Source organism: Fusarium vanettenii (assembly GCF_000151355.1).
Source record: "Fusarium vanettenii 77-13-4 chromosome 10 genomic scaffold NECHAsca_14_chr10_3_0, whole genome shotgun sequence".
Lineage (NCBI taxonomy): Eukaryota > Fungi > Ascomycota > Sordariomycetes > Hypocreales > Nectriaceae > Fusarium > Fusarium vanettenii.
In genome coordinates this window covers 899,929-927,879 of record NW_003315871.1, presented here as the reverse complement: position 1 = coordinate 927,879, position 27,951 = coordinate 899,929, and the positions used below count along the sequence as shown (strand labels likewise).

The 27,951-nt window shown below is 50.9% G+C and overlaps 14 protein-coding genes across 14 annotated transcripts; 5 read left to right on the top strand and 9 right to left on the bottom strand.

Moving 5' to 3' along the window:
- Nucleotides 1-77: 77 nt before the first annotated feature.
- NECHADRAFT_22695 (uncharacterized protein) lies at nucleotides 78-1,727 on the bottom strand (the record flags this gene model as incomplete). Its single annotated transcript, XM_003047649.1, has 3 exons — nucleotides 78-1,013; nucleotides 1,063-1,521; nucleotides 1,575-1,727. Coding segments are annotated over 3 exons (1,548 nt in total), but the record flags the coding sequence as incomplete, so codon positions are not given.
- A 1,027-nt stretch (nucleotides 1,728-2,754) lies between these two features.
- Nucleotides 2,755-3,663, bottom strand: NECHADRAFT_50954 (uncharacterized protein; the record flags this gene model as incomplete). The annotated part of the gene is made up of 1 exon (XM_003047648.1): nucleotides 2,755-3,663. The coding sequence occupies one exon, from the start codon at nucleotides 3,661-3,663 to the stop codon at nucleotides 2,755-2,757; it is 909 nt and encodes a 302-aa protein (XP_003047694.1).
- A 416-nt stretch (nucleotides 3,664-4,079) lies between these two features.
- Nucleotides 4,080-4,544, top strand: NECHADRAFT_86108 (uncharacterized protein; the record flags this gene model as incomplete). Its single annotated transcript, XM_003047817.1, has 1 exon — nucleotides 4,080-4,544. One exon carries the CDS (start codon nucleotides 4,080-4,082, stop codon nucleotides 4,542-4,544), a length of 465 nt encoding a protein of 154 aa, XP_003047863.1.
- Nucleotides 4,545-4,828: 284 nt separating this feature from the next.
- NECHADRAFT_50720 (uncharacterized protein) lies at nucleotides 4,829-6,694 on the bottom strand (the record flags this gene model as incomplete). The annotated part of the gene is made up of 3 exons (XM_003047647.1): nucleotides 4,829-5,827; nucleotides 5,873-6,052; nucleotides 6,101-6,694. The coding sequence occupies 3 exons, from the start codon at nucleotides 6,692-6,694 to the stop codon at nucleotides 4,829-4,831; spliced, it is 1,773 nt and encodes a 590-aa protein (XP_003047693.1).
- A 428-nt stretch (nucleotides 6,695-7,122) lies between these two features.
- On the top strand, nucleotides 7,123-7,807 carry NECHADRAFT_51022 (uncharacterized protein; the record flags this gene model as incomplete). Its single annotated transcript, XM_003047816.1, has 2 exons — nucleotides 7,123-7,261; nucleotides 7,305-7,807. The coding sequence occupies 2 exons, from the start codon at nucleotides 7,123-7,125 to the stop codon at nucleotides 7,805-7,807; spliced, it is 642 nt and encodes a 213-aa protein (XP_003047862.1).
- Nucleotides 7,808-8,459: 652 nt separating this feature from the next.
- On the top strand, nucleotides 8,460-9,061 carry NECHADRAFT_106440 (uncharacterized protein; the record flags this gene model as incomplete). Its single annotated transcript, XM_003047815.1, has 3 exons — nucleotides 8,460-8,661; nucleotides 8,709-8,856; nucleotides 8,902-9,061. The coding sequence occupies 3 exons, from the start codon at nucleotides 8,460-8,462 to the stop codon at nucleotides 9,059-9,061; spliced, it is 510 nt and encodes a 169-aa protein (XP_003047861.1).
- Nucleotides 9,062-9,089: 28 nt separating this feature from the next.
- Nucleotides 9,090-11,280, bottom strand: NECHADRAFT_64343 (uncharacterized protein). Its single transcript, XM_003047646.1, has 3 exons — nucleotides 10,632-11,280; nucleotides 9,399-10,588; nucleotides 9,090-9,353 (listed from the first exon to the last, which is right to left on the bottom strand). Exons 1-3 carry the CDS (start codon nucleotides 11,277-11,279, stop codon nucleotides 9,134-9,136), a joined length of 2,058 nt encoding a protein of 685 aa, XP_003047692.1. The 5' UTR covers nucleotide 11,280; the 3' UTR covers nucleotides 9,090-9,133.
- Nucleotides 11,281-11,617: 337 nt separating this feature from the next.
- NECHADRAFT_86103 (uncharacterized protein) lies at nucleotides 11,618-14,839 on the top strand (the record flags this gene model as incomplete). Its single annotated transcript, XM_003047814.1, has 6 exons — nucleotides 11,618-11,819; nucleotides 11,864-12,020; nucleotides 12,070-13,631; nucleotides 13,684-13,790; nucleotides 13,839-14,303; nucleotides 14,348-14,839. The coding sequence occupies 6 exons, from the start codon at nucleotides 11,618-11,620 to the stop codon at nucleotides 14,837-14,839; spliced, it is 2,985 nt and encodes a 994-aa protein (XP_003047860.1).
- A 40-nt stretch (nucleotides 14,840-14,879) lies between these two features.
- On the bottom strand, nucleotides 14,880-17,135 carry NECHADRAFT_50543 (uncharacterized protein; the record flags this gene model as incomplete). The annotated part of the gene is made up of 2 exons (XM_003047645.1): nucleotides 14,880-16,141; nucleotides 16,274-17,135. The coding sequence occupies 2 exons, from the start codon at nucleotides 17,133-17,135 to the stop codon at nucleotides 14,880-14,882; spliced, it is 2,124 nt and encodes a 707-aa protein (XP_003047691.1).
- Nucleotides 17,136-17,623: 488 nt separating this feature from the next.
- NECHADRAFT_86101 (uncharacterized protein) lies at nucleotides 17,624-18,836 on the bottom strand (the record flags this gene model as incomplete). The annotated part of the gene is made up of 2 exons (XM_003047644.1): nucleotides 17,624-17,673; nucleotides 17,987-18,836. 2 exons carry the CDS (start codon nucleotides 18,834-18,836, stop codon nucleotides 17,624-17,626), a joined length of 900 nt encoding a protein of 299 aa, XP_003047690.1.
- Nucleotides 18,837-20,095: 1,259 nt separating this feature from the next.
- Nucleotides 20,096-20,629, top strand: NECHADRAFT_96995 (uncharacterized protein; the record flags this gene model as incomplete). The annotated part of the gene is made up of 1 exon (XM_003047813.1): nucleotides 20,096-20,629. One exon carries the CDS (start codon nucleotides 20,096-20,098, stop codon nucleotides 20,627-20,629), a length of 534 nt encoding a protein of 177 aa, XP_003047859.1.
- A 276-nt stretch (nucleotides 20,630-20,905) lies between these two features.
- On the bottom strand, nucleotides 20,906-22,334 carry NECHADRAFT_72611 (uncharacterized protein). The gene is made up of 4 exons (XM_003047643.1): nucleotides 22,171-22,334; nucleotides 21,778-22,124; nucleotides 21,307-21,734; nucleotides 20,906-21,254 (listed from the first exon to the last, which is right to left on the bottom strand). The coding sequence occupies exons 1-4, from the start codon at nucleotides 22,283-22,285 to the stop codon at nucleotides 21,011-21,013; spliced, it is 1,134 nt and encodes a 377-aa protein (XP_003047689.1). The 5' UTR covers nucleotides 22,286-22,334; the 3' UTR covers nucleotides 20,906-21,010.
- Nucleotides 22,335-22,687: 353 nt separating this feature from the next.
- On the bottom strand, nucleotides 22,688-24,557 carry NECHADRAFT_101961 (uncharacterized protein; the record flags this gene model as incomplete). Its single annotated transcript, XM_003047642.1, has 2 exons — nucleotides 22,688-23,697; nucleotides 23,742-24,557. The coding sequence occupies 2 exons, from the start codon at nucleotides 24,555-24,557 to the stop codon at nucleotides 23,470-23,472; spliced, it is 1,044 nt and encodes a 347-aa protein (XP_003047688.1). The 3' UTR covers nucleotides 22,688-23,469.
- A 176-nt stretch (nucleotides 24,558-24,733) lies between these two features.
- NECHADRAFT_64332 (uncharacterized protein) lies at nucleotides 24,734-26,392 on the bottom strand. The gene is made up of 3 exons (XM_003047641.1): nucleotides 26,097-26,392; nucleotides 25,763-26,049; nucleotides 24,734-25,717 (listed from the first exon to the last, which is right to left on the bottom strand). Exons 1-3 carry the CDS (start codon nucleotides 26,221-26,223, stop codon nucleotides 24,905-24,907), a joined length of 1,227 nt encoding a protein of 408 aa, XP_003047687.1. The 5' UTR covers nucleotides 26,224-26,392; the 3' UTR covers nucleotides 24,734-24,904.
- Between the last annotated feature and the right edge of the window lie 1,559 nt (nucleotides 26,393-27,951).

Below are 27,951 nucleotides of genomic sequence, written 5' to 3'. Positions count from 1 at the left end.
GAACAGGTAAAGCAATCCCAGCATAACTGGAGCTGGTTGATATAATCTGGTATCTGCGAGAAACCAGTCATCATCAAAGCTTCGTGCCGAGCTTTCCATGGTTTGAGGGTGATGTATGCTTGCGCCATAGAGGGTCTGTCGTTCATGTCGAAAAGCTCTGGGTGAAACTTGTATACCGCCTCGACGACACGCCAGGCTCTATCTGAAAGGCCTCCAACTGGTTTCTGGTGAAGCCTCGAGGTCATGACAGCAAAGCTGCCTCTTTGAAACTGAATCTTTGAATACCAGAGGAAGTCTGCCGAGTCCATTGCCTCATCGAAGCTAGCAAAGATTTCATTCTTGATGATAATAATCTTGAAGAGGTTGTCGTCGATGGTGAAAATCTCAGTCCCCCATTCGGGCTGCTCCATCATCGGGACTATCATCTCTCTGCCTTTGCTGATCAGGACGCGCCGTAGGCTTAGAGCTGCGGCATGGATCCTGCCAGCGGATCCAGACACATATCGGCGTTCAATATCCATTAGAACCTGGTCTAGTTCGTCAAGATCCTCCCTGAATCTTTGAAGGATTGAAGAGGCTACAGGATTTGCTGCAACATCCTCGGTGTTCCAGATAGTAGCGATCTCGAGTCCTGCTGTGCCACGGAGACTCTCTAGAGAGAGAATAGACTTGACAATTTGGTAGATGATAAGGCAGAAAGCCATCTCGGTAGGGCCTTCGCGAGGCTGTACAGGGTCGACGGATCCAGGGAATAGGTCGGCGTCATTGAAATTCTGGGGCATTTTACAATCCCAGCTGATGGGCATCTGAGAGCAACTCAAGGCCGAGGTCAAGGTGTGGTTGACATCTTGCAGCATGATGTGCCACCATATGCGCCTTCGCATCTCTGTCTCAAACGGAGGCAGGCCCAGGAGCTCGCCATCCCGATGGTATCCCATTTTTATGGCCATCCGGAGACCGGCGCCGGTTAGAATCCAGGCCATGTCCTTGCCATAGCGATTTCGGATGGAGAGCTAGATACGATGAGTCTTGGTTGTCAGTCAAGGGTCAGTGATTTCTTACCAAGTACAGCACTAAAGCCTGCAATATCACCATGTCAAAGTTCTTCATCACGTTGAGTTTCCTCAAGACTATCTCGGCGCCTTGTGTGTAGTTGCTGATCGCATCCTGGCGCGAGCATCCTAGCCTTTGTTGTGATTCCGATTCCGACATTGACATGGAAGCCAGAGTAAAGATGACGAAGCGTAGCGCTTGATAATTGAGAGGGATAGATTCTATACTGGATTCTTTCTCTGTTATGTAGGGTTGCACCGATGGGGTATGGATTACTTTGGTCAGAGGGTTTACTCGGTTCAAGAATACCTGCCAAAGAGTGTAGGCCTGGACTGTGCTGGGTTGGACAGAGGCAAAGGAAGCCGTCACGAATTTGGCTGCAAGGATATTGTCTCCAGCCATATCTCGAGGCGGTGCCTCCTCACCTAGGCTCGCATCGGCTTCAAGCATGATTCTAATGGCCCGAAGCTGCATCAGGTATTAGAAAAGATTCTGTTGGGCAACGGTTAGGAAAGGTATACCTCTTCATGAATAGCTGCTCCTACATGGCTGTCCATGTATCGTACGCCATCTTTACCTTGGACCATCTTCCCTGCCGGTTTCGATAGGGATTGGGACAGCGACAGGGTGGGTGAAGGAGGCGCATCCGCATGAGGGCAATTCTCGGCGGGAGATGCAGAGCCATTAGTCGCCGGGGCTAGGCCAGAGCCGTCTTGACTGATAAATCGGTCCAGTTGCTGCTCGAAATGCGCCAGTTTGTCGAAGAGCCGATCAGCCATCCGCCTGCGTTTGCGAGGTAGGGTCTGTTTGCTCGGCATGCATTCAACCCTTGCCTAGAGTTTAACGATCAGACTCTGTACATGATCCAGATGATGGACGAAGCCTAAAGAGGCAAAAGGGCTGCAAAGTGATGGCGATGGGGACACGGCGGCTCATGGAAATGCGACGTGTTCACCGGTGAGGTTTTGTTTCTCCGCACCTTGACACAGTTGAAGCAGGGCAACCTGCGATCACACTTGATCTTCCGCTCCTGGCATAGAATGCATGCCAGGGCTCGTGTGTATTTTGGAGAGCTGGCGTTGGACATTGCTGGGCAATGATTTTGGTGATCGCTTCGATTCAAAGTGGGCTGAGAGAATGTGACTTGTGTGAGAAATTAAGAGGGACGAGAGCAAGCCCCGGACATGCTCGGGTTTAAAACAGAAGTAATTTTAGTAATAGAATAACACAGATAATAAAAACAACAGTGAATAGTTGTCGGCATACGGGGCTAACGGTTGATAAAAGGGGTTAATAGGGTGAAAAATCTAGAGCGGAACGGTCGGGAGTTGTGCACACTTTGTAAATCCGCATCCCTAGATACGTCAGAGGTACGCGTAAACTTAAATTAGATTGTGTCAGTGCGAGCTAATAACGTGATAACCGAGGAATGCGGTATAGCGGACTCTTCACAGCCCCGAGGGCCCGACGCTTTGTCATGTTTTAAAAGAACAGACCCAGGCACCAAGGGTGCAGAGACGATAGGTTTATGCCAGAAACTAGGATGGGCCTGTGAAGCCGCATCGTATGCGCGCCGTCTTTCTACCTTTATTCTCTACTCGTGTAACGGATCTTCATGCGATGATAGACCAGTTCACTTATTCTAGAGGTGCAACCTCTTCAATCGACATCTGCACCTTGTCAAAAGCGTCATCTCATTTCTTAGGCCTTTCTAAGATCTTCAGCTACTTTCAAATATGTCATTTCTCTCTGCTTGAATGCATCCGATCCTGGTTCAACACTCTTGTCGAACCCATGCGCCGCATTCTCGAGCTGGACAACCTCAACATTGGCGCCACCCACCTTCAACTTTTGGCCCATATCCTCAGCCTCGGGCGATAGATTATCAGCACTACAGGTAATGATGATTGTTTTGTCAGGGAATAGGGCAGGGCCGGCAAACGTAGGCGATACCCTGGGGTTTGTACGTTCCTCTGCTCTGGGCATATAGCATGTGGCAAACAAGCGCAGAGAGAAAATCGGAAATGGGTTGATCGGATTCGGGACTTTCTTTAGCTCTGGATCGCGGTCAAGGTCTACGAGAGGGTAGAATGCGTAGGCCGCCCTGATGTTGATACGCTTGAAGTGTCCCCTAAGCTCGGATGCAGCAACCAAGGCCAAGTTACCGCCAGCGCTAAAGCCAGACACGGCAATACGACTCAGATCAAACCGGTCGGGCTGGCCCTCGACCCATTTTAGGATATCTTCCACATCTTCCACAGGAGCTGGGTATGGGTGCTCTGGTGCTTTGCGATAGTCGGCGTCCAGCACCACCACCCCAGCTTCGAGCGCCATTCTATCACAAAACTCGTGGTCCATTCCCAAGCTCGGCAAGATGAATCCGCTACCATGCCAGTTGATAAGTAGGCCAGGTGTACATCCACTGTTGTGTGGCGGATGATGAATCCATGCCTTGATGGAACGAGCCGAGTCGCGGGAGGGGATCTGGATGAGAGTTCTGTTGCTATTTGGTGCCTTGAAGAGGGACCGCATGAATGAATATGCTGACCATCGTGAAAGAGTAATAACAATCTTGAGATACAAGTAATATAGAGGGCTAAAGTCGGTCATGACTTGAACTGAGCGATCTACGAAACAAGAGATAAGTTATGACAACGGTTCAGTGTAAAGCTTTTTAAATGGTTTCTCTCTCGGGGCCTCGGGGCCTTTGTATTCTCCGTAATTGTGTTTAAGATTAAGCTTTGAGCCTTGGCAGGCCATGACTGTACCGAGCGGCTTGGAAGCTAAAGCAGTGATACACATATTCTTCTTTTTTTTTCTTCTTCTTCGGAGAAAGAGATTCTTGCACTCCGGAAGACAAGAGGACGCTCGGCGGGCATGCATGTCGGTGTGCCGGGCCACGATTCGTGGCCCGCTCCGCCATCTCCGCGTCTAGAGATGAGGGGAAACCTAACAACTTCGCCTTGATCGGGTTCTAGACTTTTCTCCGTAGACAATCTCTGTAATTTCCTTCTTCTTTTTTCGTCATGGGCTGGATGAACCGAAAGTCTCAACCTGGCACGCGGGACAATCTCATTGCCGTTCAAATCGACTGGAGCAACACAAAGGACGTACCGTCCGTCGACTTTGTCGAAGACCCATCCGACCCCAAATCCTTCAAACGAGCGTCAATGCACATTTCAGACGATGAATTGCCTCTCATAGACGCATCTATTGTCTTAGCAGCCGGCAAAGTTAACCTCTTATGGGTCGTCATTGATGATATTGTCTACGACTGCACAGATTTTGTGGAAGAGCACCCTGGAGGGTCTCGAGTCCTTGAGTCCTTTCGAAGCGGCAATTGCAGTTGGCAGTTTTGGAGATTTCATGGGGAAAAGGAGCTGGAGGAGGTTGGACGACCTCTTCGGATAGGGCGGACAGCGGGGATAGACAACAAGTTCAAGGAGCCGCCGAGATTTGTTGGCTTGAGAAAGCTGTGGGGGGATGACTGAACCGGATGACTTGAAACACCTGTTGTCGATAGATGAAACAGAGGTATGATGAGATTTTGAAGTGGCGTAATGAAGCTGAACGGAACCTCGTGTCATTGCAGTAAACGCGCTCTGAATACCATCGCTGAGGCGTTGAGATCCAGGAGAGTTGAAAAGATTCAAGGGGGCGCCGGGGGGAGAACTGGAGCAGCCCAACAGATCAAGTGTACGACATGCCTATAGATGTGAGAACCAAATAATTCATACCCAGTCTATTGAGTTCCAGTTTCTATTCTATTCTGTAATCACTTCAAAAACTCTCCCACGGCCTCAGCAACGCCATCCACGTCCTCAAAAACATGCCAATGGCCGACATTCTTCAATACGACAGCCTTAGAGCCCTTGATCCGTCCAGCATACTCCTCAACCAGCGCAGGCGGCGACACCCTGTCCTCGTCTCCAGTGACGATCAAGGTCTTGGCCTCAATAGCCTCCACGTTGAGCTTTTGCGTAGCCCCAGCAAGAGCCCATGTGGCCTTGGCATAAGACTCGGGATCTTGACCCAAAAGGCTAAGTCGAACTGCAGTACTGGCAGTTGGGTTTGCCTTCTTCGAGTGACTGGATATTCCTGCGTCGACAACAGCATCAACAACGGCTCGGATACCCTTGCTTCTCACAAGAGCGGCACGAGCATAAGCACCCTTTGAGGCCGCTTCAGGAAGAGGAGAAGGAGGAGGTCCAACAAGAACAAGCTTGCTGACAAGGCCAGGGTTGTCAATAGTAAACTTGAGGGACGCCAGGCATCCAAGCGAGTGTGCAAAAAGCGTTGCCGGCGCCGAGGTTGTGACGCCAGCAGCATCAAAAATAGACTTGATGTCAGAGGCAAAGGACTCGAGGCTCAGGGTGCTCAACGGGTGAGTCGTGCTGAGACCATGGCCTTCAAGGTCAAAAAGGTGAAGAGTGTTTTCCTCAGCGAGAGAAAGCCGTGAAATCAAAGGAGTCCAGTAGTCCAGAGTGCCGCCAAGACCGTGCACAAATACAATGTTGTTGCTACCAGATCCGATCTTTTGGTAGTGAAGTGACTTTCCGTTCAATTGCGTCAGTCCAACACCTGCACTAAGAGTCTTGGCCGAGTTTGTGACTTGGAAGGGTAGGTTGGAGGTGACCTGTTGGATGGTAGGGTTGACAGTCTCGGGAGAGGCAATCTTGTTGGTGAGCGTTCCGAGGCCAGTAACCGAGATGGCGACTTCATCCCCAGGTTGGAGGTAAACGGGAGGTTTCTTGCCGATGCCAACACCGGCGGGCTATACCGTTAGTCAAGAAAAGGTAGAAGAGAGAAGGGTTCTTACAGTTCCAGTAGCAATCACATCGCCAGGTTGTAGGGTCTGGCCCTCGGAAATGGTCTTGATCAGGGTAGGAATGGAGAAGATCAGCTCCTCAGTGGTGGCACTCTGCCTGAGCTCTCCATTGACCTTGGTCTCAACCTTGAGAGTAGAGGGCAAAAACTCCTTGGGAACAGCGACGGGACCCTAAACTGTTAACGATACGACTCCTGCTGCATGCAAAGAGAAACTTACAATAGGACAGAAAGTATCGGGAGACTTCCCAATGAAAAACTGCTTGTGGTCGCGTTGACGCTCACGAGCAGTCATGTCATTGATAATGGTGTAACCCCAAACATACTCCCATGCATCAGCCTCTGCAACACGATAACCAGCTTTTCCGATAATGACACCAATCTCTCCTTCATAGTCGATGGTCGAAGAAAAGTCGGCATGAGGCAGAATCTCTTCTCCGTCCGCAATGATGGACGTAGCCCTCTTGGTAAAGATAACAGGGTGACTAGGTCGATCCGTCTTGTCGGAGCTGTCAAAGCCAGAGCTGTTAAACTCCTTGGCGTGCTCCATGTAATTCTTGCCCACAGCAAGAATGTCCCGGCCGGAAATCGGCGGCAGAACTTTGACGTCCTTGGCAGACACGGGCTCACCATCGGCTATAATCCGAGACACGCCTGCGGCGATCACCTCGTAGAGACTCGTCACAGGCGTACCAGAAGCAAAGCTCAGAGGCTGGATGGTGCCCTTGGCAATGTCGTAGTGTCCGATGCGGACGAGTCCCGTGTCGGGATGGCTAAAAGCCGCATACTGAGCGAGAGGAGTGATGGATCCCATTATTCGTGTTTGTGTGGTTGTCTTGACGATTACTGAAGAGTCTCAGCGGGTGTAGGACGGCTCAAATAAACACTCCTCAATTGCCGATCTACAAGTCGCATTTGTTGTTTCGGGCTTCGGGAGATGTCGCCGGGTGGTGGTTTTGCGGGGAAGACGGAGATGGCGGAGATGGCGGGGCGGAAATGGCGACAGCGGAGATGGAAATGAGCACATGATGGTTCATGAATCAAGCGTGTTAGTCTATGGGGAAGAGGGCATTCAGCTGGGGTAGTACAATCATGGCGTTCTGGGCGTTTGATTGAGGCCTTGGTAGCTCAAGATGGTTAGTTTAGTGGTGTTGACGAGTATTTATTAGCTGGGTGAAGCAGATATTGCAGTTTCAATGCAGTCCTGAATATTCTTTCTGTAATAATTACAATTCAATCATCATGTCTTCAGAAGATAACAAACTCCGTCAAACCCTCACAGAGGGAGGCCATGTTGAAGACCGCACTCAGCCGTCTCTGCCAGTAGTCCATCGACGCTTTGCCAACCCTTCACCCCTGGGTCTACTGTCATTTGCAACTGGTAAGAACCCTACTCGTCCTCGAGATACCTTCTAACGTGTTAGGCATCTTTCTCATCTCGAGCTTTGGCGTCCACGCCCGCGGAATCCAGACTCCCAATGTCATGATCTCGGTCCTCATCTTCTTTGGCGGGATCTGCCAGTACCTCGTCGGAATAATGGAATTCGTCGCCGGAAATACTTTTGGAACGGCAGTCTTCATGTCTTATGGCGCCTTCAACATTTCCTACAGCATGATTTATCTGCCTGGCTCTGGCATCATTGCTGCCTACATGGACTCTGAGGGCAACTTGAGCCCAGACTTTCAACAGTCTATCGCCTTGTATCTCTGGGCCTGGTTCATCTTGAGTGTCATCTACACCATTGCAGCCATCCGAAGCTCTTGGGTTCTCTTTTTAGACCTGGTAGCCCTTGATGTTTGCCTAATTCTTCTTGCAACTGGAAACATGGTTCAGAGCACTGCTGTTCTCAATGCCGGTTACGCATTCGGATACTTGGTTGCCATTCTTAGCTGTAAGTACCTTGTTGTCCTTGAGAAATTACACTAACGTTTGTAGACTGGGCTGGTTGCGCAGGCCTTTACGCTGGAGGAACAACCCCCTTTGAAGTTCCAACGTTTCCTCTCTACAAGGAAGCATGAGCTTATGATAACAGTACTTTGTACTCAAAAGGTTTCCCCTTCCACCATTTAACCTTCTATGCCTGCCGCTATGGAAGGTTGAGAACATGTCCGTTGCAGTCCATTGGGTTAAGCTTTCCAAGGCCTCGTCATGTGTTGGTAACTCTATGATGGCTGCTACCTTCTTTTAGTTCAGAATACTACAACAACAAACTTTTGAACAACGTTTCCGTGAAATCTACTTTCTGTCTACATCCATCTTATGCACAGACGCCAATGCGGCCGTGAACTCAGCTAGCGAGCCCCATTCTCGGTCACCAAAACGGAAGGCTATAAAGAGCGAACGGCATGCGGTGTGAGAGGGCAAATAAATCTGTTTCTAATCCACACGTGCGTCTACGGCCGTAAGATCCTGCAGCTGTTGTTTAGACACCGTCACCTCAAACGGGAAGTGATATGCACAGCTGAAGGATCACTGCATTGCCGTCTCAACCGACTTGTTGATGCAGCAATATATATAAGCTGTCTCAAATTTTCTGTGAAACACGGTTTTGTGTCTTCAATCGCAGTATTGACTCAAGATGAAGCTCACCGCTCTTCTGCTCCTCGCCTCCATTGTAACGGCCTCTCCTACCGTTTACTTCATCCGACACGGAGAAAAGCCAGCGGAAGGCAATGGATTGAATGCAGAAGGCCAGCAGCGCGCTCAATGCTTGAGAAGCGTTTTCGGTGCGAGCTCACAGTACAACATTGGCCACATCATGGCACAGACGTACAAGTCTAGTAAGTTACGAGCGATTCATGATGGTTTACAAGCTAATGTGACTCAGGTGGTGCCAGAAAGCGCCCGTACGACACTGTCCTGCCCTTGGCTCAAGATCTTGGTCTTACCGTGGACACGTCGTGTGACCGAGACGACAGCGAGTGTGTCAAGGACGTCGTCAAGGGCTACGAGGGCAGCGGAAACATTCTCATTTGGTAAGTATTTTTGTGTCCTTCTTAGAAGCTGGCTAACATCTTCAGCTGGGAGCACAAACGACTCAACAACCTTGTCAAGGAGCTTGGTGCCGATGATGTGGACAACTACCCCAGTGACAGATTCGACATTATCTGGACCGACCCTCCCAAGTACAAGGAGATTACTGAAGTCACATCTGAGAACTGTCCCGGTCTAGACGACTAGGCTCAGCCAGTTTGAAGTGCAAATCAAGTCCAGTGTGGCTCGATTGACCAAGATTGCGATGCATTTTATAGACTAGAGTACATTCGCAATAGAATTGTTCTCCAAAAACGTCTCCCATTCTTCCCAACCCATCGTCGAAGGTGAAAGCCACTGTTGCGGTGCCAAATTGTCGATTGGCTCTTCGAGAAACTCCAGCCCTGATCGATCAGAGCTCACCGCAGTTTCATGTGCAGGGCTGTCGGATGCCATCGAAGGAACCGAATGCTGACTCTCTTGAGGTGTGATGATACCACTACTGCCTGTTAGCGAGAGAAATGTCGTTGGATGCGGCACATACAGTAGCTTCTTCAATACCGGTGCGGCCTTTTGACAGACGGCACTCATTCCCGTTTTTACCATCTGCTCAAATATCTCGAGCGCCCCTTGAAGTTCACGACGCAAAGCATCTTTCGTTGATGCATCAACGCTTGTTCCACTCGTACAGATATGAGTCAGGCACACTGCAGCATGGAATGCATGGAAGCTGCCCAAGCCACGATTATACCACTGATACGGTCGGAACAGGGCATCCTCATATAGCGTCCGATGAATACTGAGCAATGCCTGGGAGCTCTCAATGCACTTTCTCTGCGACGTGAGAAGATTCTCCCTAGTATACCGCATGTCCACTGTACTGTGTCGTAGAATTGGTCTGTGTAAGAGGAGTGTGAGTTGATGCGAATACCCAAACAGGATGTTTAACTGAACAGCATGATGAACCGGGAGTGTCGTGTCAAACAAATACTTGTAATTGAGGACTTCCTGCAAAGCACAAATCTCAGAGTCGAGTGCTTGGATCGCGTCGTAAGAAGGCACATGGAACGCCCCAAAGATCTCACTACAGATGCGAGTGCAAAGGCCATAGAGGTCGAACTTGAGCAAGAGATATGACATCTGCGTTGGCCCGTTTCTTGAGACTGGCACTTCAAATCCAGCGACAAGTTCATCGTCGTTGACGTCCAATGGAGGCTTGACACTTGAAGGGGTGAATGTCGAATCCAGGTTTCCCAGAGTGGTATTTTGTATCGTGTAGAGCATGTTGAGCCCAGCCCAGCATCTTCGACGCTCCTCGACTCGTATCCGATCCATCCCAAAGACCGTAGGGTCGATGTGACAGCCGAGAGCCAAGGCAATGTTGCGTGCTGTGCCCAGCAGAGCCCAGGATTGTCCGTGGGTGTGATTAATGCCATAAATGAGGAGAACAACAGCCTGTAGCGTATTCAAATTGTGTCTCCAGAGGTAGTGATCAGCTTCAAGACACTTCATCGCTGCTCCTCGGTATCGACTGCTCAGCAGCGACGTGTTCTCAAGCGCCGAGTTGCGACGGCCCAGCTCACGGAGAAGAGGGCTATCTTCTGGCAATGCTATGACCGCGATGCTCAGGATGACAAAGAGGAGTGCGAGCCACGGGAGAGACACTTGCTCGGGGTCTGACTGGAAGCGGCGATAATCGGCCTCGAATGTCGGATCATGCAATATGTGAAAGAGCTAAACTGTCAGCATTTGCATGCCAGAAAGGGTGAAGACTTACAGGAGAAAACACGTCAAAGTACGTCCTCTTTAGCTCATCGCAGTGTGAAGTAGGCGGAAGAAGCTCAAGAAGCTCTGCAATAGTAGCGGTGCTGGTTGTGAATGGCATCGACCCAGTGTCGCTCCCGTCGAGGTCCGTCTTGATCCCATTAACATTGGGGTTGTCCCGAAGAATGGAGGACCAGCGTGAAGACGACGGCTCAAACTTTTCGTGTCCAGACTCGTATCGTATAATGATCCCAGCTGGTGGCGCAATTGAACTCGAAGAGACGCCCTTGAGCGGTGACGCCTCATTTCGCCCAGTGAACGAGCCCGCGGATTGAGGTAAAGTCGATTCAGGCGAAGGAAGATTCGATACAGATTCCTGAGGTTGCTGACTCGCCGAATTGGACACACTCTGTCGTAGTAGCTCCTCCAGTCTATCGATCCTCGCGACGAGTTCCGAGTTATCAACAGCCCCTGCAGCTGGCTGATTGTGTCGTCTGGGCCATTGATCACGGAGGTAAACGCATTCCGAAGTAGGGATCCCTCGACGAACGCAAGTCTCACAAGGTCCTCTCCCTCGGTTGATGTTTCGAGGACACTTGATCTTGCGTTCCCGACAGGGTTCACAACTGAGAGGCATACGACGACCGGTTGAGACGGGCATTTCGACGGTGACTGGGACAACTTAGAACAAGAAGCTAAGCAGGGGAAAAAGTCTGGGGACACACCCTTTTTATTAGACTCAGAAGAGTCCCCCGACATCTCCGCATTCCCCGCACATTCACTTGATGCCAAGAGGCGAACTCCCGGGACTCTTTCTGAGCATCATGATTCGTCAGAGGGATGTCAGCGAAAGCTGACTAACTTCTTCAAGTGGCAGTGGCTGAGTTGGGTTGAAACTGGGGCTGAGTTCGAAGCTGAACTTCAAAGCATCACAGCTGTTCCATCTTCCCGAGTCATGGGCTTCCCCCATCGCTTCTTTCGCGACAAAGCCCTTTGACAATGGATTCCTTCTCCTTTGCTTGGGGGTTGTCTTCAGACCAAGAAGCAACCTGGAATGCTGAGCTCTTTGTTGGCGTTGTGGCATTGTGTGGTGCTCTCCTGGCTTTCCTGTGGACACTCTATGACTCCCTGCCCTCATCCACTCGGGGATGGATTTGGAGATACCTATGGCTTTCACGAAGACCTACCGTACCAACAGAATGTACGCAACACCCCGGCTTTGTTTCTCTAACTCACACCTCAAAGTTATTGTTCCGTACTATCGCAACTCGAGATTCGTTGGAAGAGTAGAAATACTCGATCAAGTCAAGCGAAAGCTCATTATCCCCTCAAAACGGGGCATATTCAAGACACGGGGGATAGCACAACCACGAGTCTGCTTGTACGGACCTAATGGTGTTGGGTATTGCACTACTTGAACTGTCATGATATTATCTGACGTACGTGTATAGGAAAACCCAAATCGCTCTGCATCATGCCTACTCCCTCAAAGAAAGACAGCCGGATACATCAATATTCTGGGTTCAGGCCAACAACATAGAACAGCTTTACGAGTCATACGCCTCCATCGCCCAGAAATGCAACATTCCTGGATCCTCAGATATAGGATTCAACCCTCTAGATCTTGTCCCATGGTGGCTAGAGAAAAAGGCCAAATCACCATGGCTCATCGTTGTCGACGGCGCCGATGACATAGAGTCGTTCTTCCAGACAGACCAGGGGAAGAGAATGGCAGGCCTTGCCAATGCGGACGATACGAAACAACATGACATAGCGACGTACATGCCCAAGTGCAGCCACGGGGCTATCCTCTTTACCACGACGAATCCTGAGTCCAGCCTTTTCACAAGGACGTCGATGATAGAGGTTGGCGAATTAAACAAACATGAGGCGAGCCAATTGATACGAAACGCTCTGCGTTATTCAGATCCTCAAGAGGATGTGTATCTCCTCTCGCTTCGGCTCGGCTACATGCCACTTGCCATCACCTTGGCGATCTCATATATTAGAACGAACACAATCTCCATCGAGGACTACATCGACCTCCTAAGGCGAGTCCGGCCTAGCGTGATCGACCTACGCGATTCACTCGATGCAACAGATCCCAAGGAGCCAAAGCTACCACCAGAAGTCACTGCCACGTGCCTCATCTTGTTACAGAAGCTAGAGCGCGAAGACGACTTTACAAATGAACTTCTCCAGCATGTCAGTTTATTTTATCACCAGGGAATTCTACGGGTCTTTCTCAGTCGATATCCAACAGCAGAGTCACCCGACCCAATGTCAACTGACGCTTCACTGAGCAAACTCAAGAAGAGCTCTGCCTTGTTGGGGAGAGACGACGACATTCTTGAGATGCACAGACTGGTTCGGCTCGTCATCCAGAAGCTGCTGCTGCATAAGGGGGAGATGGTCAGAGCCGCCGATAAAGCCATGTCAGCGTTCTGGTGGTCTTACCCGTACGGCCAGCCCATCGCGCATTCGGCCCTTGCCACCTATCTCTTGAATGCATTTTCCATATTCCAATGCTACGAAGAGTTTTCTTGGGTAACTAAGGCACAGAAACTAGCTTTGAAGCAAACTCTCGAGGTGTATTTTGAATCCAGAGGAAGATGGGACGACATGGCGATGCGGTATGCTCAAAAAGTCGTCCAAAGCGTGGAGAAACTAGGCGAAGAGCACTCAGAAACACTGGACATTATGAGCAAGCTGTCCTTCGTTTACATGCATCAACGCCGATGGAAAGAGGCTGAGATGTTACAATCCTATCTGCTGGAAGTTAAATGTGTGGTTCTGGGCGATGGTGAGCTTTCCACAGCGATGAGCAGAGAGAGTCACAGATTCACATCCTCAAAAAGATGGCAGGTGAAGGAGTACACAGCTCTTCTGCTAAGAGATATTCCAGTGAAAGGTAAGGAAAAGGCGCATTCTCCCATGCTGGCAGCTCGACTGCCTGGGACTGGATTTCCGTGGGCAGCGTTGAAGCAGGACATTCTAGCCAACGGGGAGAACAGTAAGGACAAGGACAATTGACAGGCATTTTTCTAGGCTGACAACTCTATTAGAGCGACCCTCTAATCTGCCACAACTAGTCGACAACATCTCAAACAGGATACCAGTTCTTGGATCCCCCTCGGTCCCCGAAGGACAAGCTCGGGTTTGCTGGACCTGTGTAAGTCAGGCTACGTCAACATGTGAACTTTGGCTGATCATTCTCTAGTCTTGTGGGCAACAGCTCTTTGATGACTTCTCAAGCTCAACTCCCGAGTCCCTACAAGCCTTGCAGCAAAATCTACAGAATCACGACCTGTCATCTGGCGAGGCTCAACACAGTGGTAGCTCTTCCAGCCAAGGTCCAACAGGCCGTCCCAACCTCACATGGCCATGGCCAACATTTATGCCTGGGAATAACTTCAACAAGTTCTTACGACGGAAGAAAGAAGAAGCAACTACTCTTCCCATGCATACCAGTTCACAAACCCGGCAGCCCGCGGTCGACACAACCCCGTGTCTCTTAATGTGCATCGATCAAGGCCGTCATTTTACAGGACTTTACCAACCTGTGCTACAAAACGTCGAGGATGACACACAGCTCTTCCAGTTTCTACGAGAGAAAGTTTCCCGGCATCGAGGTATCGGGTCATGGTTTACATTCAGGAGTGTCAGCGCGATTTCTCTAACCAGAGTATGTCTTCGTCAGAGCTCCCTTTCACTGCTAATAGTTCCCAGTTTGAAGCAGACAACAGCCAATTTGCTGAAGTCCACCGCCACAAGGAAATCTGTGGAAAAGACTGCGTGTGCATTCCCCCACCTGAAAGAGTCCGAAATGACGAATACGATTGTTCGCCATCACCAACAGTCAAACCAACCCAAGTTCCCGTCATCGGCACAAACCGTCTAACCCACTACTTTCTAAAGCCTCATGCGTTCCACGGACCTCAAAGAACGATACTCGACCAGTTACCGAAAAGGGCACGGGGACCATTGAGCACTTCACAAGACAGGATGCAACTTGGGTGGGGTATTCACATCCAGGAGGGCTGGCATTGGAGGTCCATCTACTTTGTCGTGCTGTTGGTCTTTGTCATCGGAGGACTTGTTTTCGGAATCGCCTGGTCCGTTGCCAAGAAAGATATCCAGAGTGCGTTTTCTATCGCAGCTACCTGGGTGGCGATGGCTCCTTTGTTATTTGGGTGGATTGCGGTCAGAGATTTGCAATAGCAGGGTAATGAATCATGATTTATATCCACGACCTATACATTTAATTGAGAATAAGAGAAACTCCTTCTAGATCCAACTTTTCCCATTCCGCTGCTATTACTTCTCCACTTGCAAGTCGGTATGCAACACCATCCTTCCACTCAACCCAGAGCACAAGGTATAACTCCTTCTTAATAAGCGGGAGTCCAAATCCCCTTTCTTCTCGATTCCATGTCTTGGAACATCTTTTCAGTTTGCACACCGCTACCACATCAACTAGTAGCCCTTTCTCACTTTCATTCACACACTCGGGGAAAAAATCCCACGAATCCTTGTTATTTAGGTGCAACTTTCCAACGGCCTTTCCTAATCCATCACAAAGCTTTGCTTCGAGCTCACACGAGTATTGCAACTGATCGGAGTCCTGTTGGTATCCTGATAGTTGGGCTTTGACCGTCTCGCAGAATAGATATTCGGTCTGCTCTGGCATGAAGGGAGGTGTTGATTCCTGGATATCTCCCACAGGGAATGGGTAGTACCACTCCAATGGCCTCTCCCAGTTTTCAAGCAGAGCCTCATGCTGAAAAATATATCTATCACACCCATCAGGGTAGAGGCGAGGCTCGTTGTGAGGTGATGGCACTGTGACGGCATCTCGGCGCGTCCACCCAGAGGGCATAGGTTTGGTGAAATCTTTATAGCCATCACGTTTCTCGTACCAAGTCGACCGAATTCGTCGTCTTCGCTCTGGTGGATCGGTCGGTGACCTGCTTGTGTACCACTCGGTGATGGGGAATGCTTCTTCAACATAGCCATCAATGGTAATGTAGCTGCTGTCGACCCGAATCGCTGTCTGGCAGCGCGTATCGACCGAGCCTTTCCAACCCAACCACGACCACGAAGGAAGGCCAGAGGATGTGAATTGATCTTCGATAGGTCTTCCTGATGGGATGCGGCGTTGGAGATCACCATTCAGATCAGGTCGCCAGCCTAGACTATGCTCGAAGAACATCTCTGGAATTCCATACAGAAATCCTCCTTGGAAGGATCGACCGAAAACTGATAGCAGGCCAGAGACAGCTGGAAGAGCATCTTCATCGAAAGTTAAAGACCTTTGGTTGTATGCATCGAGGTATCTGCGAAGAGACGAGTCATCCGGGAAGCCAGCCATCACGATGTTGGAATGAGTAAGGGCTTCTTCATCAATCTCAGTATATGAAGTCAACTCCTCATGCCAGACACTGCATCTGCACACCCAGTGAAGCTCAAGATTGTTGAAGATGATCTTTCTCTTCGCCATTGCATATTCTTGAAATGTCCAACCTCTGTGATAGTAAGGTTGGGGAAAACCAGGGAAGAAAATCATCTCGTCCAGATGGAAAGTGTTCCGAACAACAAGTCTCTCGTCCCCAAAGGGAATGATATTTTGGCTCATCCCTCGAGGGTTAGAAATACCCTCAAGGCCAGGTAAGCCAGACTCAGAGTCACCGTCTGTAGCAACAATAGTCACAATAGCATTGGCATAGATAGCTCCCATTGACCCCAACTGCTCAGAAGCAGCGTCGGGGTCGTGGTGAGTGATACAGAGTGCATCAGCCCACAAGTACCTCTCATCAATGAATGAAGTAAGATACATGGCGTGGCGAATGATTGGTGAGACACGGTCTGAGAATTCTGTGGTTTCCAAAGCGAATGGCTCTTGTAGTCTTGCGAAGTCGCTCGTAGTAATATTCGGCTTTGTATGATTTCCGTAAGTGTAGCTTATTGCCACATAGCTGCTGGGGATATGGCCAGGGACAATGCATTTCCTCTGCACATCAACTAACCAAGCGGGTCGAGCAGGCCAGACTTTGAGAGGGTTTTCGCATTTGGCGCCATGGGAGAAAACGCATTTGTGCTTCCACTTCTTAATGATTTCGATATCAGCCCAATCCGGTTCTAACAAGCGCCCGTTGCCTGGATGGTTGGGAACGCAGTCTTTTTTCACCAATAGTAGGTTCCAATAATAGCCTCCCTTGGACAAAGATTGGTTGATAGTTGTGCTGAAGCCTTTCTCTGATTTCCGAAATCCCACGTCAGTCATGTTGAAACTTTGATTACGAGGTTCCATAGAGAGGACATAATCAATGAATCTTTGCATTAGTGCTTTGTGGTTCGGACACGTGGTCGACAGAGCTTCTTCATAAGATCCAAGATTGACCTCAGGCGCAGATTCGGGATCTGCGAATTGGTGCCAGATAGCCTTGCAGGTTGGGCAACTAGATGCCCATTGTGGAAAGTTGTCTACGAGACTTGATGTTTCAGATAGTGTAGCCATGATCCGTGAAGCACGAAAAGGTAAAATATCAAGAAGAAAAGGCTTTACTCAAATCATGTCTCCCGAGGTGTTTTTATTCCCCTATCCCTCTCCGCTTGACCTCACTGCTCTGTCCCACCAAGGCCCCTTCAAACGTGACACGGCGCATCATGCTACCCCCAAACTCCTGGCAAGCCACCTCAGCTCGACTCGGACAGCGTCAGAACGTGCAGTTTGGACGGCACAGTGCATGACTATTCTAGCGTGCCATAGGCTTGAGCGTCAGGCAGCAATAGGCCGATGCTACTGTATTATTGAGGCTTAGGTATGAGTCTTACATGTGTTACGGCTGTATTAGTTCTGTTGAGTTGCTCCAAGGCCCCCGCCCCCTGGCCATGTGCAGCCTTTTGAACAAGCAATAGGCCGATGCATTTCCGCTATTACTGTCTGAGAACATGCCGCATCCTGCCTGTTTTATCCGCCTTGGCTGCTGCCAGGAGATAAGCAACTCATTGGTCTTTTTCTGGGGGAGGACGGGAGGCTCGGTTACAACCAACACCTGCAATGCCGCAGTAAGTTTGTTTGTTTTAAATATAACACACACCATCCAACGGGCTCTAGGCAATCAGCACGGGGTCGGGCCGGTTTTCCCCACTACAATTGGATCTGACAAAGGTGTGCGGGTTAAACGATGCTGCTATTAACTTTATCCTTGAAGCATAAGGGTGTGGTTAAGTCTAGCGGAGAGGAGAAGTATTACCCATCCTATTATAACAGCCTGGTTTACAAACGTTTGGATTCCCCCTTACTTCCGTTCCCCCAACCACATCCTCAATCTGACAGCCAAAGACTCTTTGCAGTCGAGGGCTTACAGATTCCCATCTTTCCCAAAGGTCCAGCAGAGTTGGTCGTCGCACAAGCCCAAGTACGCATATTGTTATCCCTCAGAATACCCGCCCCAACAAGCTTAGCACATACCCCTGGATGACTCGCGTCCAAGAACTCAGAGATGCTGGTCGCGAACGTCGTGGCACTGACTCCGCCTTCACGCGTGATACACCACAAATCCGGATCCTTCTTCATCTGAGTGAGCTGGCCCACTTTAACAGTATCTTCGTGCGACAAGACATCTCGAGTCGTCTCGTTGACGGCGCAGCGGTGGATGTGAACTTGTTCGTGCGTTCGAGCCCTCCACGAGTTGAGCACCAGCGCCTCCCTCGATGCGTCATAGTTCTTCTGAGCAAAGAACCATCCTTGGTCACCGAATGCGCGGTTTACTTGGTTGCTCATATCAAGAATACCCGAAATCAGCCTGTTGGTGGTGGTGAGGTTATCGTGACCAGGAAGAAGCGCCCAGATATCATCCCCGCCGACTTGAATAGGTGTATTGGTGGTGCAGTCGCCGTGCTTATTCTTGAGACATCGGCAGAGAGAGTTGAAGAAGAGGCCACAGCCTTCGCATGTGACCTCGCTTTGCTTGCAGGTCGTGTCGCAGACCTTGACGTTCTTGGGAGCATCATGACCGCAAGCACCGCAAGGGTGGTCTTTACACCCTTCGGCTGGAGGGGGACACTCGCATGAGTCGACCGTCATCTTTTCAATGTCGGTGCTTGTACATTCGACGGGGCCACGTGGCAGGACAGTGCTGTGGAAGCCTTCGAAAGGGGGTTCAGCCATGGCAATGGTTGCCCAGAAGGCAAGGGCGGTGTAAACGATAAGCATGATGCGACGGGTACGAATTCAGTAGTAGTTCGAATAGTGTTTGGTATGGCCTGGGGCTGAAGGGAAGAAGTGGAAAGGGGAGGGACCGAAGGGGGACTTTTTATACATGATCTGTCCTTCGTAGAGTTCTCAACGGTCGTCGTTTGCGGGGGTTTAAACTCAATTGCCCACTCTTGCACGTCTATAATCTTCAAATAACGATGTTAATTCCATTGTTCAAGGCCTTCTTGGCAATATCCCACTCTTCGGGCTGACGTTCGGCGAGACTGTTGGTGAGAACTACGGATATCTCCAGGGGCGGCTGACAGGAGGTCACAGGGTTCTCATCCGCGGGAACTTCCTTCTCCTCGACGCTTGGCGTTCAATGCCGGCATATCTCAGCCGGGATATCTAGAATTCTTCTCATGATAAAGATTAACATGTATTATCGTCCTTGCTCAACGAGAACTTGCTCGCTTACTCCGGGCCCAAGCCAAGCCGCATCCTCGACCGGCATACCAAGCAACCCGGCCCTGGTCGGTTAGACATCCGCAGATCCTCAAATGCCGGCATACAAAGGGGGCTATAGACTCTCACTCTTGGCGTTACCGCTGAATGGCCAGGTGTAGACATCTAGTTCCTTCAAGAGCGAGAGATGGGGGTGACGAGGGTTCCGATTAGGTCTGTCACGTCCAGGAGTTTCGCAACTGACAATGGCACTGCACTTTTCTAGTCACAGATGTTGTGGCTTCCACGACACTCTGGTCCGCCTCTGCCAGCTCTCTACGCATCAGCATATCGAGCCGACCAAAGTCGATATTACAAACTCGTCCACCATGGATCCCTAGGTGTGTGCCAGCCTCAAGCAGTTGAGGTAGTCGACGAATGTATTTTCACCAACTTCCTCCATGCCTTAGGCTCTCTTTTCATATACGTTTGCAAGTTCATTTGATGTTGTAATCTTGAGGCGCCGTGAATGATCTCAACTGGATGCTTGGGGTATAGCCGTCTTCAGTTCTGTGGCAAGTTGAACACAGGAGCGAATGGGATCAGGACAAAATAATAGTTTTAAGATATCCTATTTATATAAATGATTCAATCCTCGACCTGGCAGTCTTCCCTGTGTAAAGGCGACATCGTGAATGCATCTACGGGAGTTGTGTGGTGGATGACGTAAGATGGAAATAATGACTGCTGCACAACCACCATGAACTCCATCGCAACTCTTCCCCCTCTATCTAACTTGGCGATTATTAGATTGGACATTCCCCATGTCCAAAATGCCTCTCACACCTCTCTCATCCCTCCGCGTGTCCAAACATCTAATCCCAGCCCACGGCCTCATCCCCAACTGCAGCATCCAGAACAAACCCCTCCTCATCTACCACTCCGCCTTCCAACGCCCCATCTCAGCAACAAGAATCGAGTCACACCTCTCCTCCGTGGGAGTAGTGATCCCTCAATGGCGCTTCACCATGTACACGACGACTCACTTCCACAGCACGTCCCACGAGGTTCTTTGCATCAGCCATGGTCGAGCTCGTCTGTGTTTCGGTGGCGAGGAGAATGAAGATCGTGTTGAGCCTGTGGTAGAAGCTGGAGACGCTGTTATTGTACCGGCGGGTGTCGGACATCGACTTTTGGAAGACTTGACTGGTGGGTTTGAGATGGTGGGAAGCTACCCTGAGGGTCACAATTGGGACATGTGCTATGGCAAGTCGGGCGAGGAGGAAAAGGTGAATGCGATCAAGGATTTGGAATGGTTCCCACGAGATCCCATATATGGAGATCAAGGGCCAACGAAGGGCATCTGAGTCTGGGTGTAGTGCGTATATGTTGGTGTGATGTTGTTGTGCCTGGAATGAGCTATTGGCGATACCAGAACGAACAACTTTAATGTCCGGAAAGCTTTCTTTCAAAGCCATGTGAATGTTTGCCTGTCTTTCCCTCAGTCCATCATAGGCATCTACGACAGTGATAACTCGTAGCGAGACAAGGGCGTTCTCACAAACGCTCATCCACTTCACCAGCAAACATGAGCACTTGGGTATACGTCTACAGCAGCATCGCATCAATCATGGGTCAATAGTACAGTGACATGGACATCAATTCACATACTCAGTATCTCACATGCAACCATCCACATTACACATCCCCTCATCCATTAATCCCCCCCCAATTATACTACAAACAGCTTAATAGTTCATGACAACAGCGGCACCACCAAGCAAAGCACCAAGCGCAATCGCAGCCGTAGCATGAGGAGCAGCCTCAGTCGAAGTAGAAGTAGCAAGTCCGGTGACCTGCTCAGTACCCTGCGGCACACCCGAGGTGAAGGGAACGCCGACGTCGCTGGCGGAGCTGGCGCCGGAGAAGGCCGGGGCCTGAGTCTCGGCGGTGGGGTTTGCCGTGGCGGAGGGGTTCTCGGGGTTGAGCACACTATACAAGAGTTAGTAAGATTGATGTGTAGAGAAAGTGGAAAGAGGCTTACCCGTCAATGACGTGGAGGACACCGTTAGCAATGAGGACGTCAGGAATGACAACCTTGGCCTCATTGACAAAGACATCACCGTCGTGGATGGCAATGTTGATCTCCTCACCCTCAGAAGTTCTAAGAGTACCGTTCTTCAGCGTGCTGCTGTATCCGACAGTACCGTTGACAACGTGGTACTTGAGAATGCTCTCGAGGTCATCGCTGCTAAGATCACCCACGACGGAACCAATATCAGCAAACGCGGCGTTGTTGGGAGCAAAGACAGTAATGTTCTTCTCCTCGACGACATCCCCTCCGATGTCAGCCTCAGTAAAGGCACCGACGACGGCAGAGAGATTGGCAGCGATGGCAGTGTCGGTGAGGTTCTTGGGGATGCTAAGGACGCGGTTGGTGATGTGAATGGTACCGCCGGTGAAGTTGAGGTTCTACTTGGTCAGCGACGAATTGTCAAGAAGGCGGACAACTTACAGCCTCGGTCACATTGGACTGAGCACGGAATCCACTGTAGAAGCTCACAGTGCCATTAGCAGAAACAGCCTCAACGACCTGTCCGCTGGTGACATTGGTGTAGGTCTCGTTGGTGAGCAGCGTCTTGACAAAGGCGGGTGTGTCGGTAATGTTGCTGGCATAGTATGTGCCATTGAGGACGTGGTACTGGAGGATAGCACCAATCAGGCCAGGATCCGCCGCGACCTGCTTCGCAACAGTGGTATCATTGAGAAGCGCCTCAAGGGCATCGTTGCTGGGAGCGAGGATGGTAATGTTGCGAAGCTGGGAGAGCGTTCGGGCAAGACCAGGCTGAGCCCTGATGAGGCCTACAAGAGTAAGCAACGACACAACAACAACCCTATCCGGACATACCGTTCAGCTCAGAGAGGGTATCATTCTTGGAGTCGAGGGCATCGGTCAGAGAAGTGCGGCTCTGAGCCGAAGCAGCGCCAACAAGGGCAAGAGAAAAGAGACTGAAGGGCTTCATGGTGTGTATAGATTCACAGGAACTCAAAACCTAGCTTCTGATCAAACACTTCTGGACAAGAAAGGGAGACACGAAAAAAAAACACAGAGGGAACACTCGGCTTATGAGCTTCTCAAACAAATGGGTACCATGCCAGCAACAGTCTTGGCCAATTCATCACTAGCCAATAGTCAAAGACACATCCTCTATCTCGACCAGTCTCCTCTCAGCGGGAAGTACGAAACAAAAAAGTCAATGACATAGCCAAGGATTTCTGCGTCATGCACTAGCTCCAAAGACGTGACTTGTTGTCTCATGGCGCGAGGCTGTACAACTCAGACGATTGCCAAGAAACAAGATATGCGAGCCAAGGGGCAAGGGTTCCATTTGAAAGAGGGAGCCGACGGGAATTGAGGGCATCGTAGGAGGGGGACATCCATCGTCGACACACGAGACAGACGTGCCGAGAGGAAGGCCAAGCGCAATTGCATCAAAACCAAGAATTCCATGCGCTATCCGTCAAATGCCATTGCTTAGAACCTGTTTTTCCGTCCTTGTCGCGACTCTTGAGCCGTCACCGACGCGCAACCGACAACCACCATCACCACCAGCAACAACGGGAACCTCCTATGAATCAACCAATTGCCGACGTCTTGTGTGTATCGGCTCAGCCCAGGTCCAGACTCCAGGCAAATAAAGGCCGCGGCAATGTCGTCCCCATCCTCCCCTCCACCGGCTGCCCAGAGCCGGAAACCCCACTCCCCGCCATTTATACACGTCGATCCGGTCGCTTCATATCGTCATAGACCTTCCCTCAGGTATCGCAGCAGCACAGCTCGGCTGTGGGTGAACATGGCCAAACAATCGCCTAAAAAGGCGTGACATGGTCCAAGCCCAGAAGCCAAGCCTCGGCATGGTTAAGACGGCATTTCAGCTTATGGACAAGATGGGTTGCACCACGTCTCTGGGAATCGAATCAGCCAAGGCACGTCTCGTCTCGACGATGCATGCGTGCATCTAGACCACGTCGAAGATCGGCTTGGCCAGCTTGGGTCAGTTGTTTCTGACCACTTCAGCTCTCCCCGCGCCTCAAAAGCTGTCGCGGCCTCACCAAGGCCCTGGTTCTCTCGTCTTTTCCGATTGGCTTCCCAAGAATCAATAGGATGGAAGCATCATTAACCTCCACCTAGTCCAATTGGCAATATTCATAGAGGCGGGCCAAAGGGATCCGCATTCTCCAGCTTCACCCGCTTCGTCTCCCTCACGAGGTCGTCTCCAAACACAGAACCGTCATTGTTCGCCGCCGTCTTCTTTTCCTTATTCATAGCTTGTTCTCGTCTCGCTCGTTGAAGATTGACCAGGTTCGCTCGATCGGGGTCTCGACATTTCTGCAGCTTCTTTCGGAGAGGCTTCATTGCTTTGACAATTTCGGGCTGGATTCGTTAGCAGATGCATCCAACGCAGGTGAGAAACATACCGTTCCCCAATAATCCGTCATTCTCTCTGGGGGCTCCTCCTCGAGCATCTCACGACAGCTCTGAATCGCCCCCAAGATCTTGTCGCGCATGCTTGCCAACACAGCAGCCTGGCCTGTCTCACCATTCGGCAAAGGAATCAAGACATCCAGAAGCCCACGGTCCACCATAGACACTGCCGCCATCATAATCTGGCTGGGAGTGTAGTGGAAGTAGGCATCTGTGACCAACGGACTAAACTTGAGAATCTCTCGCGCGCGAGCGTGTACTCTGTTGATCCGTGACTCTTCATCAGGCACCTTCCTCCGCAACTCCAAAATCGCACCCTCGAGGGCTCTGAACGGGTGCCTAACGTCAAAGGCGAATCGAATCCCCTGACAAAGCAGAAACTCTCCAGCCAGGATCTGCTCCCCAGTTGTATTGGGAAATTTTTCCGAAAAGGCATTCAGCTTGTAAAAGAAGCCCTCAGCCTTGCACCCAAAGAACAGCGACGTCTTGAGGAGCTCGGGAGCCGGGTATGTCATGACCGAGTTGGTCACGTAGAATCGTCGCAGGAAGATGGCGGCGGTCGCTCGGATCTCGGTGGGGAGTTCGCAGAACTGGGCGGCGCGGATGAGCTCGACGGTGAAGAACTTGACGAGGCGGACCTCTTCCTCGGCCGTGAGAAAGTCGGGAGGAGGGTCGGCAGAGAGTCGCGGCGCGATCTGCTCTCTTGCTAGCGAGTTTGTCTTTGCGCGCAGCTCTTGGAGATTTGACGGGGTGAAGGACCAGAGCCGATACTGGCTTGATTGCCGGTAGCGCTCGTCTTCGGTCGCCATGATGCCTGTGTTTGAGCGGTGGAAGGTGTGAAGAGTGTAGAAGGCAAGTTGGAAGAGCTTCAAGTTCACATGCTGATCTCCATATTCCTGATGTCACGTGACCTATCTTATCGCATCGCATCGCAGAGGATCTCATTATGTCTTCAAAATCGTATTCTTTTCGCATCATTTCAAATGTCTTAACAATGAAATCAATTAGTCCCCGAGGACAGAAAAACCTTCCGTCGCGTTCAACGTGACTCTAATCCAATCTTGCTAACCCAGATGACAACACGAGACCTAACGCCACCCAAGACCCAAGTTTACCCAGTTCAAAAAGAAAAAACATCAAGTCCACTCATCAAGCATCAATATCCAAGATTCTCCCTTCGAGCAGGAGGAGGAGGCGGGGGCTTCTTGGCCCTGTTGGGAGGAGGTGGTGGTGGCTTCTTGCCCAGAGCCAGGGCACTCGTGCTGCGGCTCAGGCTTCCATAGCTTGTTGCAGGGCTGGCGCTTCTGCGGTCGCACCAGTCTGGGCTACCGCTTCGACTTGTTGAGACATCATCAGAGAATACATCGTCGTTGTGGCCGTTTCGACCATAAGAACCACCATCAGTCACGACCCGGGAGAGAGGAGCACCAGGAACGCGGAGGTTGGCTAGGGGCGTAGGCGAGCGGGCCTCAAAGGTGTTGGCCCTGGCAATGGCTGGTCGTGGTGGCTGAGGAGGAGGTGGTGCAAGACGACTACCGGGAGAACGATGAGGAATGCGGACAGGTTCAGGCTCAGGCTCGGGTTCCTCGTAGACAGCCTGGTGACGAGGCTCCTGCCAGGATCGAGCAGTGTTGGATCGGCTTCGGCCAGGCCGAGGTGCAGTTGTGGGAGAAGCAGCAGCACCTCCAGCCCAGCTCTGCCTAACACGGCGAAGCTCCTCAGCGCAGCGCTCATGGTAGTCGAGCTCAGCGTCGAGGAACTGAGTAAGAGCAGCAATGTTCTCAACCTCGGACTCCTTAATATCCTGCATGCGGCGGAGGACGTCCTCGCTGGTCTCCTCAAACTTGGCCTTGTTCATGCGGACCTCTTCTTCGATTCGGAAGTCGTCTCGTCGGGCCTTGGCCATCTTGTTGGTGCTGGCGTCATAGGCGAGACGTCGGTTCTCGAGCTTCTTGCGGGTGTTCTGTGCCTGTTAGCTATGAATGATTCATGGGCGTCGAGGGGCTGAACCTACCTGGTACTCTCGCATCATAGCCAGGCTCCTCTCGAGGTTATCCATCCAAGTAGCATTGGCACAGTCGACATAGCAATCCTGGATGCCGGCAATGCGCTCGTTGGCGCGACCGAGGGACAGGAGACAGTTTCCAAACTCGGAATCCTGCTCAAAGTCCTCTCCATGGGTGGCCATGGTGCGGCCAAGGTAGGAGATGGGAGAACCACGCTCCTTGTCATCGAGGAGCTCATTGCGACGGGAAATCCACTTGACGTAGGCTCCCATGGATTTTTGCATGCGCTCCATGCCTAGAAAGGTCAGTTAAAGCCATGACTGGCGATTAGAGAGGACGAACCATCATGTCTCAAAGCCATCTCTTGCTCGAGGTTCTTGAACTCGTCCGAGTGGCCGGTTCGGGCCTCGGAGCCCATCTTCTCGCCGGCCCATTGAAAGGCGCGGTCAATCTTCTTTGTAAAATGCATCTTTCGTTACAGTCAGGTCCAGCAAGGTATTATCGGTGTGTCGTCTCTGATCAGGTCGGATCCAGTCCGATCTGGAAGTGTGTATCCGCGGGGTCGTCTGGCGCCGTCGCTATTATTCTTTAAGAGCAAGCAGTTTACAAGCAAGTTATCCAGCGATGGACGAAACGAATGATGGGAGAGATGAGGAGGAGAGGAGATTGACCGGAAGAGCAGTCAAGAGGAGCGAGCGACGGGGTAATGAACCAAATCCCAGCAGCAAGGGGTTGGGTTAAGCAACAAGGGCGTCTCTGGTCTGTCTGTCTCGTGGCGAACTCCCAGTCTGTCTACCTTAGGTACTCGGGGGGCGTACGAATTGGGAGGATGCGACGTTGGGTCCATAGAACTCGAGTGGGTGAAGATGGACAGGGGTGACCGTAGCGGAGGTTGGGGAGAAGAGGCCCAGCCCGCCCAGTGCCCTTTACAGTGTCTTTAATTGGCAAGCCCCCTGAATAAGGTACTGACCTACAGGGCAGGTCGAGGGGCCATGGCACGCCTGGGTTGCAGTCTATCTTATCGCCCTGCAGTAGCCCGAAGCCTCTGTGCCTCTGGTCTGCGTGGGCAGGAACTGCTGCGAGGAGGCGGGGGAGAGTCGCAGTAGATGAAGCCAAGCCATGATCCATGGGTTGTGTTTGATTAATCGAGATATACCGTCATTGCTGTCTATCTACCTGAAGCAATGCTCGAGGAATCAGGTCGTGTGTGTGAAACAAGGCCCAAACGGCAGTATATAATCAAACACCCAACAGCTGTCATTAAAGCCCGCTCACCTCATGAGAAAGAAAGAAAGAAAGGAAAGCAATCAATGAAAAGGCGGCAATAATGTTGAGCCTAAAATGGTGCCATGTACCAATCTTGGCAGCCCATCCATCGAACAAAAAGCACCAGCCAGAATGCATGGCACGAGTGCAGGAATTGAGGCGGCAAAATGCCCGGACAAGGCGATCTTCTTGACACCACCTTTTTCTCAGAAGGATTTTTTTCTAACCAGAATTCCCCAGAGCCTCGTTCCATCGGTTCCCATAGGTTGTGGATAAGGGATAGGCGCCGTCGAGAAATGTCGCGCGCCTAGCGACAAACCTTTTGGCTCGTATTGTCCATTCGATCTCGAGGTATTGCGTCGACATGACACGAAAAGCTTACGTTGACAGACGAAACAAAAGAAACAGAGTGAAAAATAGAAATTCACCGTTTGTTCGTACTCGCAGCTGGTACAGTCATCACTGATACGAGTACGGGAGTTGGGTTGGCGGGCGAGCATGGATGGCACTTCTTTATGCCCCCTCCACCTCCTCCTCCTCCTCCTTCGCAAAAGAACCCCTGAGACAACGGTGCCAATAACATGTGTGCTACCGCTACACTAGGAACGGGAGCTGTCTCCGTCTGTGACAAAGCCAAGTTCTGTCTCTCTCCACTCACTGACCAGTTCTCTCTCCACCAAGAGACATGCCTCCCACACACACTGGCCCTTTGTCGCCCTGCTCAGGCCCGCTCTTCCTCCACATTCCACCATCTCCCCAGCCCCTGGGGACGGATGTCCTTGCGATAGACAGACGTGACAGACCATGGCACAAAGCAAAGGCCATGATCCGAATCATCATGACCATCCATGGGGTGATGCATCAGGCAACTCAATCACGTCTCTTTTTGTCAGTCCTAGAGTTCAAGACCATCAAAGAAGCATACTTCCAA

Excerpts from the sequence above, each read along its gene's own strand:
- NECHADRAFT_72611 (XM_003047643.1), bottom strand. The coding sequence starts at position 22,285 with ATGAAGCCCTTCAGTCTCTTTTCTCTTGCCCTTGTTGGCGCTGCTTCG. Across the intron at positions 21,735-21,777 it reads AGTCCAATGTGACCGAGGCT|AACCTCAACTTCACCGGCGG; the intron begins GTAAGTTGTCCG and ends CTGACCAAGTAG. Across the intron at positions 21,255-21,306 it reads GTCCTCCACGTCATTGACGG|TGTGCTCAACCCCGAGAACC; the intron begins GTAAGCCTCTTT and ends ACTCTTGTATAG.
- NECHADRAFT_64343 (XM_003047646.1), bottom strand. The coding sequence starts at position 11,279 with ATGCCCGTCTCAACCGGTCGTCGTATGCCTCTCAGTTGTGAACCCTGT. Across the intron at positions 10,589-10,631 it reads ACTTTGACGTGTTTTCTCCT|CTCTTTCACATATTGCATGA; the intron begins GTAAGTCTTCAC and ends CTGACAGTTTAG. Across the intron at positions 9,354-9,398 it reads CCGGTATTGAAGAAGCTACT|TGGTATCATCACACCTCAAG; the intron begins GTATGTGCCGCA and ends AACAGGCAGTAG.
- NECHADRAFT_64332 (XM_003047641.1), bottom strand. The coding sequence starts at position 26,223 with ATGCATTTTACAAAGAAGATTGACCGCGCCTTTCAATGGGCCGGCGAG. Across the intron at positions 26,050-26,096 it reads GATGGCTTTGAGACATGATG|GCATGGAGCGCATGCAAAAA; the intron begins GTTCGTCCTCTC and ends TGACCTTTCTAG. Across the intron at positions 25,718-25,762 it reads CTATGATGCGAGAGTACCAG|GCACAGAACACCCGCAAGAA; the intron begins GTAGGTTCAGCC and ends CATAGCTAACAG.